Genomic DNA, 16,611 nt, shown 5'->3' with positions numbered 1-16,611 from the left:
ATGATTAGTTGTTGTAGTTTAATGGCTGGTCCATTAGAAATATATAAATGTTTACTTGAATAGGACCGCATACATGTTCATGCTGTATGCATTACGAGTGAAATTGCGTAACATATTTATTACTATTACTATATTACTATATTTATTACTATCAATATGTTACGCAATTTCACTCGTAATGCATACAGCATGAACATGTATTCAGTCCTATTCAAGTAAACATTTATATATTTCTAATGGACCAGCCATTAAACTACAACAACTAATCATAATAACCTACAGTACTGTTATCAAACTATGTTAAACTCATTTATGTTTCAAGAATATGCACATAGCACCACTTATCAGTACTTTAATCTAAAGTATTTTTAACAGGTATCTCATACCGGTATTTTAGCCCTAAGGGTTCATTTTAACTAGACTTTTATATGCCTGCACCTAACAAAATAAACAGTGTCAAGGCACAACTCTATTTTAAGACAAAAAACAAGAATAAAAGGTGCTACAAACTTATACATTAGTATTAAGGATCCACGTCAACAAGGTATCGTATACCAATATTTTAATCATAAGAATTCAAATCAACAAGGTCCTTCTATGTATTTAACTGAACTAATTAAGTGAATAAGTAAACCTTATAAACCACTACATGAAATGTAATCAGGATACTGAAAATCCAAACAGTATATCTTTAAGACCCTACATTGGACTTAATATCATCATATGTGTGCAAATGCAATAATTTTACTTCATATTGTGTAATATAAATTGTAAAGTAGAATAGCATGTACCTCTCAGTAAATGTACATACTTAATAGTCAATTCACTAGCATTTTGTCAAATGGATGAATTACATTCAATATAATACTTTTGACACTGTATACAAGGGAACAGAAGACCTATATAGTAGCTCAAATAGTGCAAACTTATAAATCCCATAATATACGCATATCCAAACTAAGATGTATTTACCAGCATTTTAATGACATATGAATTTTAAACATTAACCATTATATGTGATGTTTTTGTAGATATTTTGTATGTGTCAACTGAGGATGATCCCTTACGGGTCGAAACCGGTATTGACCCTATTTACCAGTTTGGTAGTAAATAAAATAGTGTATTGATAAGGTGGTGACTCATATTATTTCTATATAGGTATACAGAGCTCAACGACGTGCATGGGCCCGTGAACATCGGCAATGGACCATGGAACAGTGGCAGCATGTGGTATGGTCCGGTGAATCCCGGATTCAGTTGTACTAAGCTGATGGGAGCATACACCAGCATCGACAGCATCCCATAAATGCTCGACTGGATTAAGATCGGGGGATCTGGAGGGCCAATCCTTGGTCATAACTTCAGTGGAGTGCTCCTCCAATCACTTATGTGCCACCACAGAGCGGTAACATGGTGCATTGTCCTGTTGAAGGATGGCATCTCCATCAGGGTACTCTAGGGCCAGAAAGGGATGCAGATGGTCTGAAAGAATGTCCACATGATGTGCAACTGTCAGTGCTTCCCGCAGCCAGACAATGGGGCTTAACTGCGACCATGAGAACGCCGCCCAGACCAGAACTGAGCCACCTCGCGGCTGGACACAACCTTGTTGACATGCAGGATCCATAGCTTCATGGGGCATACACCACACACTCACTTGACCTACGGCTCCCAAAATTTCCCTAACTGGCAGTATAGGACACCTAGACCTGAAGGTGATTATAGAGAGCCTTCCGGATTTCCATGGGCAACTGGAAGAGAACCTGACTAGCTTCATTGAAGGATCAGTCAGTCTATTAGGAAAGACTAATCTACCAGAGGACATCTTCGTGCAACTCATGATACTGCGATTAAAGGGGCAAGCCGCTACTTGATGGAATAACTTGAAGGGCTTAAATTTAAACTGGGTGGACTTCAAGAGGGAATTCCTCGCTAGGTTCAATTCCGAAGAGCTCCATGGAAAGGAAGCTACTGACTGAGGCACAACCCACCAACATGAGATCTAGTGCATTCGTCCTACAGAAGTATCAGCTCTTCAAGCATCTGCACCCGGAAGGAAGCGAGAACGAGATCTTACCACACATCACAGAGCTACTCTGCGATAAGATTCGACTCTTCATGAAAATATCACAACCGAGATCCTTTGATGATCTATGTAGAATCATCACCCAGTTGGTGGAGGAACATAAGAGCAAAGCTACGGAAGAGACCAGCTAGGTTAGGAAGTGCTACCAGTGTGGAAGTACGGGACACCTGAAGAACAAGTGCCCAACCTTGACGTCGGGAAACTAGGTCCAGCCCATTCTGGATTGAGGGGGGATGGGACAAGGAACGGGAATGCACCTCAAGACACGACAGACAAAACAAAAAATGTCAAAATTATTGTAAATAGTCTTTCTTATGTTTGTGGATAATGTGATTGAAATTCAAAAGGACTTCTTTAAGCTTTCAAAACTTTTATCATAAACTTTGTCCTACTCGTTGGCTGAACGGTCAGCGCACTGGCCTTCGGTTCAGAAGGCCCCGGGTTTGATTCCCGGCCGGGTCAGGGATTTTAACCTTAATTGGTTAATTCCAATGGCACGGGGGCTGGGTGTATGTGTTGTCTTCATCATCATTTCATCCTCATCACGACACGCAGGTCGCCTACGGGAGTCAAGTAGAAAGACTTGCATCTGGCGAGCCGAACCTGTCCTGGGATATCCCGGCACTAAAAGCCATATGACATTTCATCATAAACTTTTTTTGTTAGCTTCATGAGGTTCCATTTCATTGCTCAGAAATCACTGCTTTCTGCTGTCATTTAACGACATTATAAGAATAATGTAAACAAAATTAACATTTTAAGCTGAAATTATCCATTTCATTGTTTTGTTATACTTTGTCCATTTTGGCAACCTTCAACTGAGGAAGTTTTATAAATAAATAAACACTTTCTTTTATAACAGTTAGTTTTTCTGATTTGTATTTTCCTCTAAATTGACTAACTGATAATAATGATTTTAGTCAATCCAACCTTTGTTAGACATGTCCCCACCCATATACTTTTATCTTGAATATTGAAATACAGATGCCAGATGCCATTTTCCTTCATAATCCTACTTATATTTCAAATTTTATTGAATATAATTATTTCAGAATTACCTACACCCGAACTTGGAGACTTAGCTGAATTGAAGCATTATACACATCAAGTGAAACGTACTCTCAATCCAACCAATTTGGGTCTTTGTTATCCTGATATCTGCCAGTTGGATACAATAGAGGTTGACTTGGTACCTGAGAAGAAAGGCTTATTTCTGAAGCATGTTGAATATCAAGTTTCTAGCAAGGTAAGTTGTTCTGCACAAATGTTTAACTCATGTCCTAAAAATAGTCATTTAGAACTGATAATCATGTCATTATGTCCGTTAAAAGCAATGATCATATTTGCTGATATACATCCTAATATCCCATGTTAGCTCAAGGAAGTATTACTCTCATAACAGCAGATAAATACTGTAATTAGAAAAATAATAATGGCTTGTGGCATCCAAAGGGGCCTGGTTCAGGTCTGTCAAGCTGACGCCGTATAGGCAACCTGTGCATCTATGAGGATGGGGCCCTGCCTGTGATGAATTCTAACGATGAAGATGGCACACACACCTAGCCCCCAAGCCACCAGAATTAACCAATGAAGGTTATAATTCCTGACCTGGCTGGGACTTGTAGCTAGGAACCCGTAGGGCCAAAGCCAGCATGTTAACCATGTAGCCATGGAGCTGGACAATTAGAAAATATAGTTAATCAAACTAGCAAGAGGTTTTAGGAGTCATTGATACGGTTAAAGGGGAATAAATTGGTCTTAAATAGCAACAGAACTGAAGAAATATTTTTTTAGTCTAAGCAATACGACTGGGGAGGACAGCAACGAGTCGGTAAAAATGTTAGGAATCCATTTAGACTCAAAATTGAGTTGGAATGTTCATTCATAACAACGGTGTGAGAAACTGTCCCGAGTGATATTTTTACTGGGAAAACTGAAGAAATATGTTAGCATACATATACCTTCATTGTTGACACTTATGTTTCTCACTCTTCAGTCTGCAAGCCCGTGTGAAGCTACTAAACACCTCTAGAATCCTCTATTTTAACTAGCTCTGTGACCTTGTTTAGTTCCATACCTCTTATCTTTAAATCTTTAGAACATGAGCCTAACCATCATCACCTTGGTCCCTTTCTACTTCTCTTCCCCTCCATGACAGATACCATTATTCTCCTAAGTAAGTTGTCCTTTTCCATTTGCCTCACATGAGCCCACCACTGAAGCTGGTATATGTGTACAGCTTCATCAGTTGCATTCATTCCTAACTTAGTATTTATCTCATTCCGAATACTTTCCTGCCATTATTCCTGTTTGTACCAGTGATCATTCCCGCTACTTTCATGTCTGTTACTTCTAATGTATGAATGCGATATTCTGAATCGACCCAGCTTTCACTCCCCTACAGGAAAGTTGGTCTGAAAACAGACAGGTGTAAAGATAGTTTTGTTCAGGAGCTGACTTCTTTCTTACAGAATACTGTTGATTGCAATTGTGAGCTCAGTGCATTAGCTGTGTTTCACTTTGACTCAGTCTCGCTTACTATACTGCCATTCTGGGAGAATACACATCCTGAACACTTAAAACGATCTACCTTTTCCAGTTTGCAATATCAAGATTTCCTTTTACGTTGAGAAGAATTTCAAATATTCCTTCAACCTGTCCAGTGATTCCATAGAATCTACAATGAGTTCAGCAGATTTACCCAAAACAGTATTCATTTTTTCCCCTCTACCTTACTGTCCAGAAAGGTTTCCCTGCTGCTTGACTTAGCCTTTCCAGGTTATTACTGAAATCTTCCCATAATTTCTTCTTGTATTCAACAATTATTTGTTTCACTACATTTCTTTCATCTATGTACAGTTCCCTGTCTGCATCAGTCGTAGTTTGGAGCCACTTCTGATCCTCTTTCCTTTTACATTAACAAGCTTCCCTCACTTAATCATTCCTCCAAGATGTTCGTTTTTCCCATCTTTACACACAGTTGTTCCTAGGCATTCCCTTGCTGTTTCTACTACAGCAACCCTGTATGCCATTCATTCTCCTTATATATTCTAACCTGCTTATTGCCCATTGTTTGGAACTTTTCACTATCCATGTACTTCCATCTAATTTCCTTGTCCCGGATATTTTCTATCCTTATTCATCTATGTAGACAGATTTCTTTTTCTCTATCCTGGGTCTAGAGATACTTAGTTCACTGCAGATCAGATAGTGATCTGTATCACACCGCACCCGGCAACTGGAGATGGTTGTTGTTGTTGTTGATGATGATGGTGGTGGTGGTGCTGATTTCCTCTTATTCATGAAATTCTGGAAATGGATTTTAGAAAGTTAAGTGCTGCAAGCTGATAGGTTGTATTAAGTTACTATTTTTTAGTAATAAAATGTTGATTTTGTGTGCTACACAGCGCGCTGTATGGGCAATGTGGTAGTCTTTGTATGGGGGATGTTGTAATAAATCAAATTTAAAAAAGAAATTCTTCTGAGAAGTGTGTAGTTGGTTGTTAGGGTCCTTTTTTACTGAATGTAAAATAGAGATATAGTTATCTTCGCCATAAGACCTATCTGTGTCGGTGCGACGTAAAGCCACAAAAAAAAAAAAGTGTCTTCTTTTACCGCTTTAAATTTGAAAGAAATTAAAGTTACTTGACTGTGTATTTTGTCTTTATTTGTTTCTCTTTTTTTCCTTTTTCTAGAGATTTTCTTCTCTTGTGAGGCGAAGGTACAATGATTTTGTTGCATTGCATGAACTTCTGTTGGGGCGATTTCCCTACAGGCTTATTCCTAAGCTTCCACCAAAAAGAATTGTTGGAGGTAAGAGCATTTCTTGAATTTTGATTGATATGAATTTTTGATTACCGTATCCTTCTTTTGATAATAGTTCAAAATATAATTATTACCATTATCCCAGAGAAGTGTTGTATTATGATTATTTTCACCTTTTTATGTTCCAAATGTTTTACTACATGACTTTAGTGTATTTTGTTGTTTATATGTAGCTTTGCTTGGTTTCAAGGATGGTAATATACAAGACACTTAGACAACCACTCTTTATCAAAATAAAAGCTATGCCTGGTTATTAGGTTGTCTTATAATTTTGGCATTCATTAAAACATGCTTGTGAGCTAGAACATATCTTTAACCCTAGAACGACTGAAATTTCCCCATAGCTATAAATACCGCAGGCAGTCATTTTGACCACTGCCATTTACTGATATATATATCTAGCATCCAGGGACTGGAAAACACCTGAATCTTTCAACAATGTATTTTAAAATTTCAAAACAACTTAGCTAACCATTGAAATTTATTGCATACAAAGCGACCCATTGCTAAATATTTATAATTGTTCATTTTAACTTTTCTTCTAATAGGTAACAATGAAATGTGTTGGCGTACTTGCTATTGAATGCCTTTGTGAAAAGCTTATGAGATGATAAAAAATATTAATGTGGACTGTAGTCTCTGTTTGTTTACAGACTTAGCACTTAATAAGCAATTTATGCAAGTGAATATCTTGTGCAAACATTTTCTGACTTGGGAGGAGAGTGTTATATGAAGGACAAGGTTTTGTTCTGTTTACAATTGGAGTTCACTTGACATTGTCGTTTCTTATGACTGGGACATTGGACCTGGGACTGAAACTCAGGCTGAAGTCTAGTTCAGTGAACCAGGATCTTGTTTCCACAGTATCAGATTTTAATTCTTGTATTACGTGCAGAATATAATCCTGTCAAGAGATTCTCTGTCTTACAATTTCCTTGTAGACTATCCATGATTTATTGCTGCTAGATCAAGTATGTTGTAAAATACCTTCGGCATCAAGCCCTAGTGGAATATTTATGTGCCATTTGATTAGCTACATCCATGCCATACTTAGTTCCGTTGTAAAATTCAGTAGTACTAGGGAGCTTCTTCTTTTCTTCACTGACTTTATTGATTAGAGTGCTTAGCAGAAGTCCATTCTTGTTCACTTTTCCTTCGTAGACTGTGCGAGTATAGTGTGGTCTTTCTTATGAAGTTATGACATACTACTTGTTCCATTCAACCAACTTAAATAACGTTGTGAATGATATTCCCTTCTAGTCATCAACCATTTTTTAAAGTGACACTCACCATGTGAATTATTTGTCAATAATTACATATATATTTAAACTACATTGTGTATTTTTAACCTTTAAAAAAATCTTTGTAACATATGGATACCACAAATTATATGTCGTCAACATCAAAACATAAGTGACGTACACCATCAATGCAGGACATGAAACTTAAAAATTATAAAAATCAAGGAAGAGAAGCGTTCAAAAAACTGCTTATAGCCTTCCCAGGTATAACGGTCAATATCAGTGTTCCTTTATCATCCACTGATGTAATTTTTGGCAGGAATATGCAAAACTCTAAATGATTAAAAGTCACAAAAGCACAACCTCATGCATATGAAAAGATGAGCATGGAATTACCTTGAAATTGGCTATTGGTCAAAATGACCGCTCTGGCTGTTCTAGTGTTGTTGTTGATGACGACGATGACGATAATGATCTAATTTCCTGTATATCACTGAAATATTATAGTTTATCGCTATAAAAAGTTCAGATTTATGAGGTTGAATGGGTTGCAAAGTTTGAACGGTATCAGGTGAAAGTTAGCACAACAAAAACTGTTGCACTGAAAATAATTCGGAAAGATACTGGCTACCATGTAAAGCTTGAAAGTGAAAACATTCAATGTGTACAGGTATTCATATACCTTGGGAGTATGATTTCCAGCAGGGGTACTGCAGATAAAGAAATAGTAAACAGAGTGGCTAGCAGTCCCAACTTCTACAACTTCGGAAGACATCTACTGTGGGATAAAGAAGTGCCCATGAGAACCAAGGTGATTCTGTATAAGTCATACTTTGTGGCCACTCTCACGTACAGTCTAGAAACATGTACACTGAAAGAGAGAAAAGTTAGTGAATTGCAAGCATGTAAAGTAAAGTTTCTACAAACTACCCTCCAAAAATCATGCAAGGATCATGTAGCGAGGCATTGACTCTACAAGGTGTTGGAATTGTTCTGGAGGGATCTGGACCCATGCATCTTGCACTGCTGTCCACAATTGGTCTCGTGTAGTTCATGTGGAGTTTATGAAGCGTACACCAGCATCAACAGTACCCCATAATGCTCGATTGGATTATGATCGGAGGATCTGGAGGGCCAATTCATGGTTGTAACTTCACTGGAGTGCTCCTCCAACCACCTGCGTGCCACCGAAGAATGGTGACATGGCACATTGTCCTGTTTAAGCATGGCATCTCCATTAGGGTACTCTAGGGCCAGAAAGGGATGCAGATGGTCTGAAAGAATGTCCACATAACTTGCACCTGTCAGTGCTCCCTGCAGCCAGATAATGGGGCCTAATAACGACCATAAGAACGCTGCCCAGACCACAACTGAGCCTCCTCCCTCCTGAACACAGCCTTGTTGACACACAGGATCCATAGCTTCATGGGGCATACGTCACACTCTCACACGTCCATCAGCTCGATACAACTGGAATTGGGATTCATCGGACCATATCACATGCCCCACTGTTCCATGGTCCATTGCCGATGTTCACGAGCCCATGCATGTCGTTGAGCTTTGTGTCGAGGTGTCAGCAAAGTGACATGAGTTGGTCGTCGGCTGGTGAAGCTTATGTGGTACAGTTGCTTCCTTACAGTCCTGGTAGAAATGGGTTCCTGACTCCCAACATTCAACTGGCCGCTGATCTGACTTGCAGTAGTCCGTCGAGTGCCTAGTAGAGGCGACGTGATGTCCGTTCATTAAACACCTTTGGTCTTACCGTGTGGCAGTTCATGCAGGTGGTAACATTCTCTCTGTGATATTGAAGATCCACCCTTGACTCTGTTCGCCTCGGAAACCCAAATTCGCGTGTAATCTCCGCAATGCTACGACCCATGCACTGTGCGCCGATGATCATCCCACGTTCACAGATGGTTAACTCGTGATTTATTGCCATCTTCACGACACTGGTGTTTGTGAAAGAATGCTCAGCTATGCCACAGCTAGCCGCAATGCTCAGGGATCATACACGATACGTTTTCTAATGGGACACCCCTTCCCGTGACTTTTGACCATTCGTATATATGTATCTTGAAGACATGAAAGAAAAATGGAAAAATTGAATCGAGAAATATACAGGACTCCCAACTTATCACCTGGTATTTTTTTCTTCAAGAATACAGTAGTTTATGAAACAACTATAGGCTTGCACTCAGGCTGAAAGAGGACATTCTTACAAGAATTTTATGACTACTAGTACAAACCTGATGAAATGTACCATATGTTTGTAGACAAAGAAGGAAAAGTTTTAGTGTCTCTTCTCCTACAATGAAGTGTGTCCAGCATATTATGAACCATTCTGCCTATAAAGCATGTATTTTAGTGAAACATTTCGTGCTACATACTTCAACTTTTGGCTTATGTAACAATGCATGGTGATTGTTGTTTGTCCAATATTTAATTTAATTTCTTCCCACTTTATGGGTTGCCGTTATGTCAAACATACCATACAAGACTTTGTGTCTGTAGTATTATACATAATTTAACTATTAAAAAAAACTGACAATACATTGACATTTTTTTGTTGTTGCTATTTTGCTTAACGTTGCACCGACACAGATATACCTCATGGCAACGATGGGATAGGAAAGGTCTAGGAAGTGGAAGGAAGCGACCGTGGCCTTAATTAAAGTACAGCTCCGGCATTTGCCTGGTGTGAAAATGGGAAACCACGGAAAACCATCTTCAGGGCTGCCGACAGTGAGGTTCGAACTCATTATCTCCCGATTACTGGATACTGGCCGCACTTAAGTGACTGCAGCTGTCGAGCTCGGTATACATTGACATTCACATCATCCACTAATAAAAACTCTTTGGTTCCACTTTTGGAAATATGGAAATCTTCAATTAAGGAATTTGTGTCATTTTGACATTTTTCTGTATGTTTACAATGAATTATGATAGTAGAAATGATTTCCTCACACCTAGACAGTGTTGAAAACAACTGTTCTTTGCAACTTATTCTGTTTGTTATGGAGTGGATTTTTCTTTTCTTTATCTCCTGCTGTAGTTGTTGTTGTTGTTTCCCATGCAGGATCTTTTTCTTAAGTATACCATTACAAAATATTGAAAGTACTGGATATTTTGAATAACTTTTGGGTCCTTTTAATTTCTGTATCATTATATTCTTGTCACAAGGGGTTTTGAAGGCTCCACAAATATAGTGACTTGTATTTCATTATAAGTAATTTTGTTTTACCAGTTGAAACTTTGCACATAAGTTAGCTAATCACATGGTAACTGATTTCCATTATTTCAGTAATTAGTCTCATTATAAACTGATGATTATGATATCTCTGAAAGGATTTCTTAAATGTTCTAGGAGATGCACATTTTATTGAGGAACGACGAAAATCTCTGAAACGCTGGTTGACTTTGGTAGCTCGACATCCAGCGTTCAACAGTGATCCTTTGCTTAACTTTTTCCTTACATACAATGGCCCTGATGTCCAGCATAAGATTAGAGAAGTGTTTCGTAGAGTACCTGATGAATTTACTACTTCAGAGTTAGCTGAAAAGGCTAAGGTAAGTTTTTCAAAATATTATTTAGTTGAATTTTGTCCTTTTTAAATATTTGTTGTTGTTGATGGTCTGTTACTATATTCCTATTATTATTGCCGTAGGTAAAATGTTAGCATGTGGCGTAACAAACATCCGTTCATAGGCAATGCAGACTGGCCTCTCTGCCAGGCAGTGTTGTCACATTTACTTCAGTTTCTAGGGTGTAACATTAAGAATCTAATTCAAGGAATTTCGATTTCTTTTAATCCTTGCCTTCATGCAGTTTTAATGGTTGTATCCCTAGGGTTCAGAAGTTTGTGACGTAAATACTGTAACTACAAAATATGCAAGCGAATATACCATAAAAACTAGTTAAATATGACCTAAAAAAGATGAAATATGACATGCATCTTGAGGATAGGTAGCAAGGTATTAGAGTAGCTAACATTAAACGTTCTAAGTTCCAAAAGGTGATTAGCAATAATATGGCTGACACATTTAATCATACAAACTGCCAGAGCTATATGGCATTAAAACTTTCAGCATTCATTCATTATAATTCCCATGATCTCTAAAATGAGCAAAATGTGACCAAAACAATAAAAATGGTTGAAATACAGTATGCATTTATTTGCAGTATAAAATTGTTTTAAACAGAGTCGGGGACTGATTTTTCACATTTATTTTTTATATGTGGAGCTCAGGAAAGAAATATGTTTTTTTGTTAACATTTGAACCTTAATTCTCACCATAACTGCAAGAACACTCTGGTTCAATAGAGTTGAGGGGGATTAAGGTGCATAGTTTTCAGATTTTTCCACCGTTTGGTATTGTTATATTATACCACATTATAATTGAATATGAGTGTCATTTCCGGTTTATTATGCATCAGTATTAAAATGTTTCTGCCCTTAGGTACTACTTTTGTGGGGCTCTGTATAGTCATTATTTTGTGGCAGATGAAAATTGACTATCTGTTCCTCCTGTGCTAAGGTTTCAGGATCAGATCCCAGCAGTGTTGGTTCACAATTAAGAGTAAATAAACGAGAGAGATCTGTGCAAGTTCATCTATGGGATTGATCTAAGCCATTATTTATCATCATCATCATCATCATCATCATCATCATCATCATCATCATCATCATCATCATTAGGGCTCGGATGTTTAGGAAAAGTCATATTTTTTCTTTGTCTCTATTTTCTTGCCTGATTGGATTTTGGTGCAAATCAGGTGATTATAGTCACAATTAAGTGATTTTTATTTGTCATATAAATGCATATTTTGGCTATTTTTTGTCATAAGGTCATATTTTGAGCTATTTTCGTAGAAACGTCATATTTCGGTCATATTTTGGCGATTTGGCGACAGCTGTAGCTGTGCAAAATCATCGTCAACTTTCTGAATTTACGAAACTGCTTTTCCGTATCACATCTGTAGTTAATACAAATTTAATACTCTGCCTCTTCTATCAAGATCGCGCAGGAATTGTTTTCCTACAGTTTGTCAGCAAGTCGGACATATATTAAGTCAAACTTTGGAATTATATCGAGTGCAATTACTCGTTTAAAAGCTGCGAGCTTAGAAATTCATGTAAGTATTGAAATTGTGAGCACAACAATCACATGGAACAGTTACATCAGTGTAAAACGGAAACTTTACAATGTGCTTAATCGAAGTGTCGGTTTTCGCTGTGTGTGCAAGATAAATGATGTTCTTAGAGTAGAAGGTACCAGTACATTTCAATATGAGTGCATACTCGACAGCAGTGATTTAATATTATTTAAATATGCACCAATAACGTCTTGTAACGTAGAAAGGAGCTTCCCTTCTTACAAGAATGTGTTAAGTGATAATTGGAGGTCTTTTGCGCCTGATGCTTTGAAGATGAATCTTGTCATACACTTCAATAGCACCCGTGGAGGAGAATGAAAAAGTTATGCGAATTTGCACTATATGCCGAGCCGCCCTACCATAATGTATCGAAATACATCTACTTAATTCGTTTCGTGGTGCTCAATTTAAATTTTAATGCATTTGAGCAATATTAATGTAATCTCGGCTTAAACGTTCCAAAATATGTTTTAAAAATAAATTGATTTCTAGTTTTCTTCGTATTTCAAACGACCAGTGAAGGGTACAAACATATTTTTACTTTTAAGATGTTGTGTGATCTATAATCTTAGCGAACTTAGTACTTTATAGGTATGCCTTCACAAGTGAATCGAGGACAATAGACTGTGAATAACTGATAAACATGTATATTCAGAAAATTAATATGAAAGTAAGAATAAAGAATTTAGTTAACAAATATGTATCAAAGGAATTGCCGTTTCAATTTATAACTTATTTTAAATTGGCCATATTTAGATTAATCATTTTCAGGGTATATTTTGTAGTTTTTACGTCATATTTCGTCACTTTTAAGGTCATATTTCGTCACTTTTGAGGTCGTATTTGCTTGCTTATTTGGGCTATTTTTTTAGGTCTTAAACATCCGAGCCCTAATCATCATCATCAGTGTCCCACTCCAGTTGCCCAGGTGTGGTTAACAAGCCTCCTTCACTCTTTTCTGTCCTTCCACTTTTCCTGCTCCATTACTTCCACCACATCCAATCCAGCTTCTCTAATGTACTTCCAAATCTGATCCACCCACCTTCTTCTCGGTCTTCCAACTGGTCTCTTTCCCTTAATTTCTCTTTCCAATTCCCTTCTTGCTACCTGTTCCTTTCCCATTCTTTTTACATGTCTGAAACATCTCAGTCTTGCTTTCTGTATGTTCTGTACTAATGGTTCTATATTTAGCTCTTCTCTGACTTTAATATTTTGGATTCTATCTCTTGTCCTTTTAACAGATGTTCTTAAAAATTTCATTTCTACTGCTTGGATCTTACCATCTTGTCACTTATTAGTTACGAGCATTTCTAGTCTGTATGTTACAATTGGTATGAAATATTGTTTATGTAATGTTAATTTTGTTCTCTTGGGTACATTGTCATCCCATAAAAGCTCTCTCACTTGATGATAAAATGTTGTGCCTTTACTTAGTCTGTTATTAATTTCAGGTTTGATTATATTACTTCCATTTATAATGCTACCCATTCTACATTCTGTTCTACATTCTCTAACCATTCTCCATCTGTGTTCACTTGGCTTCACTTTTTCTCTTTTCTACAGTGCATGACTACAATTTTCTGTTTACTAATTACCATTCCAAACTCCTTCAGATTTTCATTCCAAATGTCCAGTCTCCTTTGTACTTCCTTTTCTCCCTTTCCCCAAATCACCACATCATCTGCAAATACCAAAACATTCACTTCATCACTACTGATACTCTGTTTTACATGTTTTATGATTTCATCTATCAATTATTTATTATTTATTTACATATTTTACGCCCACATTGGAGCACTTAAATCAATACATTTGAGATAATTTCTTTTTTTTTTTCTTCTCCCAGAACTTTCTCATCCTCTCCGACCTGGAAGCCCTTTGTGTGTCCGATATAGTATATTGTTTCCGTTCAACTGTTTTTAGTTTGAGACTTATGCTTTTGTTCTTCAAAATCCTCTTCTCTTTTCTGTCTTTGATTTGTTGCCAAGTTATACCCAATTCTTCCAAATCATCCTGAACTTCTTTGAACCAATTATTATTGATTTTATTTTTCAAAAAATAATCAAATAGTTGTTTCAATATCCTGGTGTCTGGTAATCTTGATATGTGACAACAGAAAGAGGAAATTCTTCTTTTACGCATTGTAGATATTATTGATTCACATTCACGATAGACAGTGTTGTTAGGCAATATAATAAACAAACAATAATGGCGACAGTGCACTTCCTTGCCCGAGACCTTTTTTTTTTTTTGTATAAAATATTTCAGTCACTACTCCCCACTTGTACACAGCTTTTACTATCATGATACAACATTTTTAACCGGGCGAGTTGGCCGTGCGGTTAGGGGCGCGCAGCTGTGAGCTTGCATCTGGGAGATAGTGGGTTCAAACCCCACTGTCGGCAGACTTGAAGATGATTTTCCATGGTTTCCTATTTTCACACCAGGCAAATGCTGGGGCTGTACCTTAACTAAGGCCACGGCCGCTTCCTTCCCACTCCTAGCCCTTTCCTATCCCATCGTCGCCATAAGACCTATCTGTGCCAGTGTGACGTAATGCAACTGTTAAAAAAAAAATCTTGTTTATTAATGATTTTGATACATTCCTTTTCAGTTTTCTCTTAACTGTATCATAAGCTTTTTCCAAATCCTAAATACGAAGATGATTTCCTTGTTCCTTTCCAGATGTTTTTCCATTATCGTTCGCACTGTAAATATCAAGTCTATTGTTGATCTATTCGGTCTAAAGCCATATTGTTTTTCCTCTAACTGTGTTTCTATTATATCCCTCAGTCTTTTGTCTATGACTTTCTCCATTATTTTTACCCCATGTGATAATAGGGTTATACCTCTATAATTTTCACATTTCTTCCTTGTTACCAATCTTCAGGTATCCTTTCATCCTTCCGTATGGCATTGAGGGCTCGGTATAGCCACTGTAGTCCAATGCTTCCTGCTGCCTTAATCATATCAGCATTGAATTAGTCTTTTCCACTTGCTTTACCCTTGGTCATTGCTTTCACTGAAGTTCCAACCTTGTTATCGGGTTCTCTTCTTTATCTCCATCTATTATTTCCATTTTCTTATCTCCTTCTTCCTCCAAGCAGTCATACTCATTTAAAAGTTTTTCAAAATATTTTGCCATCACTTTCTGAAGACCCTTTTCGTCATGTACTATGAATCCATCTTCTGTCTCTAATGCCTTGATTTTTGTTGATTTATTCTTTTTGATTTTATTACTCTGTATAATAGTTTCTGATTTCCTCGACTATGTTGCACAATTTTGTTGGTAATCTCTCCCCAACATTTCTTCTTTTCTTCCTTTATACTCCTCTTTACTTGTAGTTTCAATCTTTTGTATTTCACATGTAACCTTTCTATCTTATTCTCATCCCTCTGATACATTTTTTTTCCTTATCCATTTCTTTCTTCACCTTGTTCCTTTCCTTTATTTATTTTTTTATTTTGTCTGTCCACCACCGTGTCTCCTTTCCCTTAATCGTTGATTTTGTTTTCCTGCGTACCTCAATTGCTGCATTTACAAATGTCTGTCTTAAATTGTCCCACTCTTCTTCTCCACTTCGTATTTCCATGTTAGGCAACTTCATTTTTATCCAATCTTGGAATGCCATTCTTTTATCCTCCTCCTCCAGTTCCCAAATCCTGAACTTTGGTTTCTTCTTCAACACAATTTTAGGGACTTTTACTCATTTTCATTCCACAATTAATAATCTATGATCACCTGCCATATTTTTACTGGGGATTATCTTCGTATTCATGACGTATCTTCCCCATTCTCGGTCTGTTGTTATAAAATCGATGAGTGTTCCATACTGTCCATCCCAGCTATATCGGCTGATCTTATGGCTATTCCTCTTCATAAATCATGTGTTCTTTATTATCAGGTTATTTCCGATACAAAAGTCCAACAGTTTCTCTCCATCTTCATTTCTATCGTCATATCTACGTGAGCCCAGAACATTCTCATATCGCATTCTATCATTTCCCACATGAGCATTCAGATATCCCATTATCATGATCCCATCTCCAACAATGTGTGTTTCCAGTTCATTGAGGAACTCTTCTTTTTCTTCCACGCTACATTCTGTCTGTGGAGCATACACCTTTACTATCTTCAGTAGTTCCTTGTTTACATGTATGTGCATTATTATAATTCTTTCATTTACATACTCAACTTCAGCTATTGGTTCAACCTTCTGATCCACTACAAATCCCACTCCATTTCTTTTCTCTTTACTGTTACCCATCCAGTACAAGGTGTACCCCTTTCTTAGTTTCTTCAT

The 16,611-nt window shown here is 37.2% G+C and overlaps 1 protein-coding gene across 1 annotated transcript in view; it reads left to right on the top strand.

The window, feature by feature from the left end:
- Csas (CMP-sialic acid synthase) overlaps positions 1–16,611 on the top strand; it is a 217,101-nt gene that overhangs the window by 158,058 nt on the left and 42,432 nt on the right. Inside the window, exons 7-9 of the mRNA XM_067149118.2 lie at positions 3,139–3,332; positions 5,782–5,899; positions 10,517–10,719. Of these exons, the coding sequence (XP_067005219.2) occupies positions 3,139–3,332; positions 5,782–5,899; positions 10,517–10,719 (515 nt within the window). The remainder of the gene's footprint in view (positions 1–3,138; positions 3,333–5,781; positions 5,900–10,516; positions 10,720–16,611) is intronic.

This window comes from Anabrus simplex, chromosome 6 (assembly GCF_040414725.1).
Source record: "Anabrus simplex isolate iqAnaSimp1 chromosome 6, ASM4041472v1, whole genome shotgun sequence".
Classification (NCBI taxonomy): Eukaryota; Metazoa; Arthropoda; class Insecta; order Orthoptera; family Tettigoniidae; genus Anabrus; species Anabrus simplex.
Note: the sequence above shows the minus strand (reverse complement) of the source record. Positions and strands in the feature narration are given on the sequence as shown.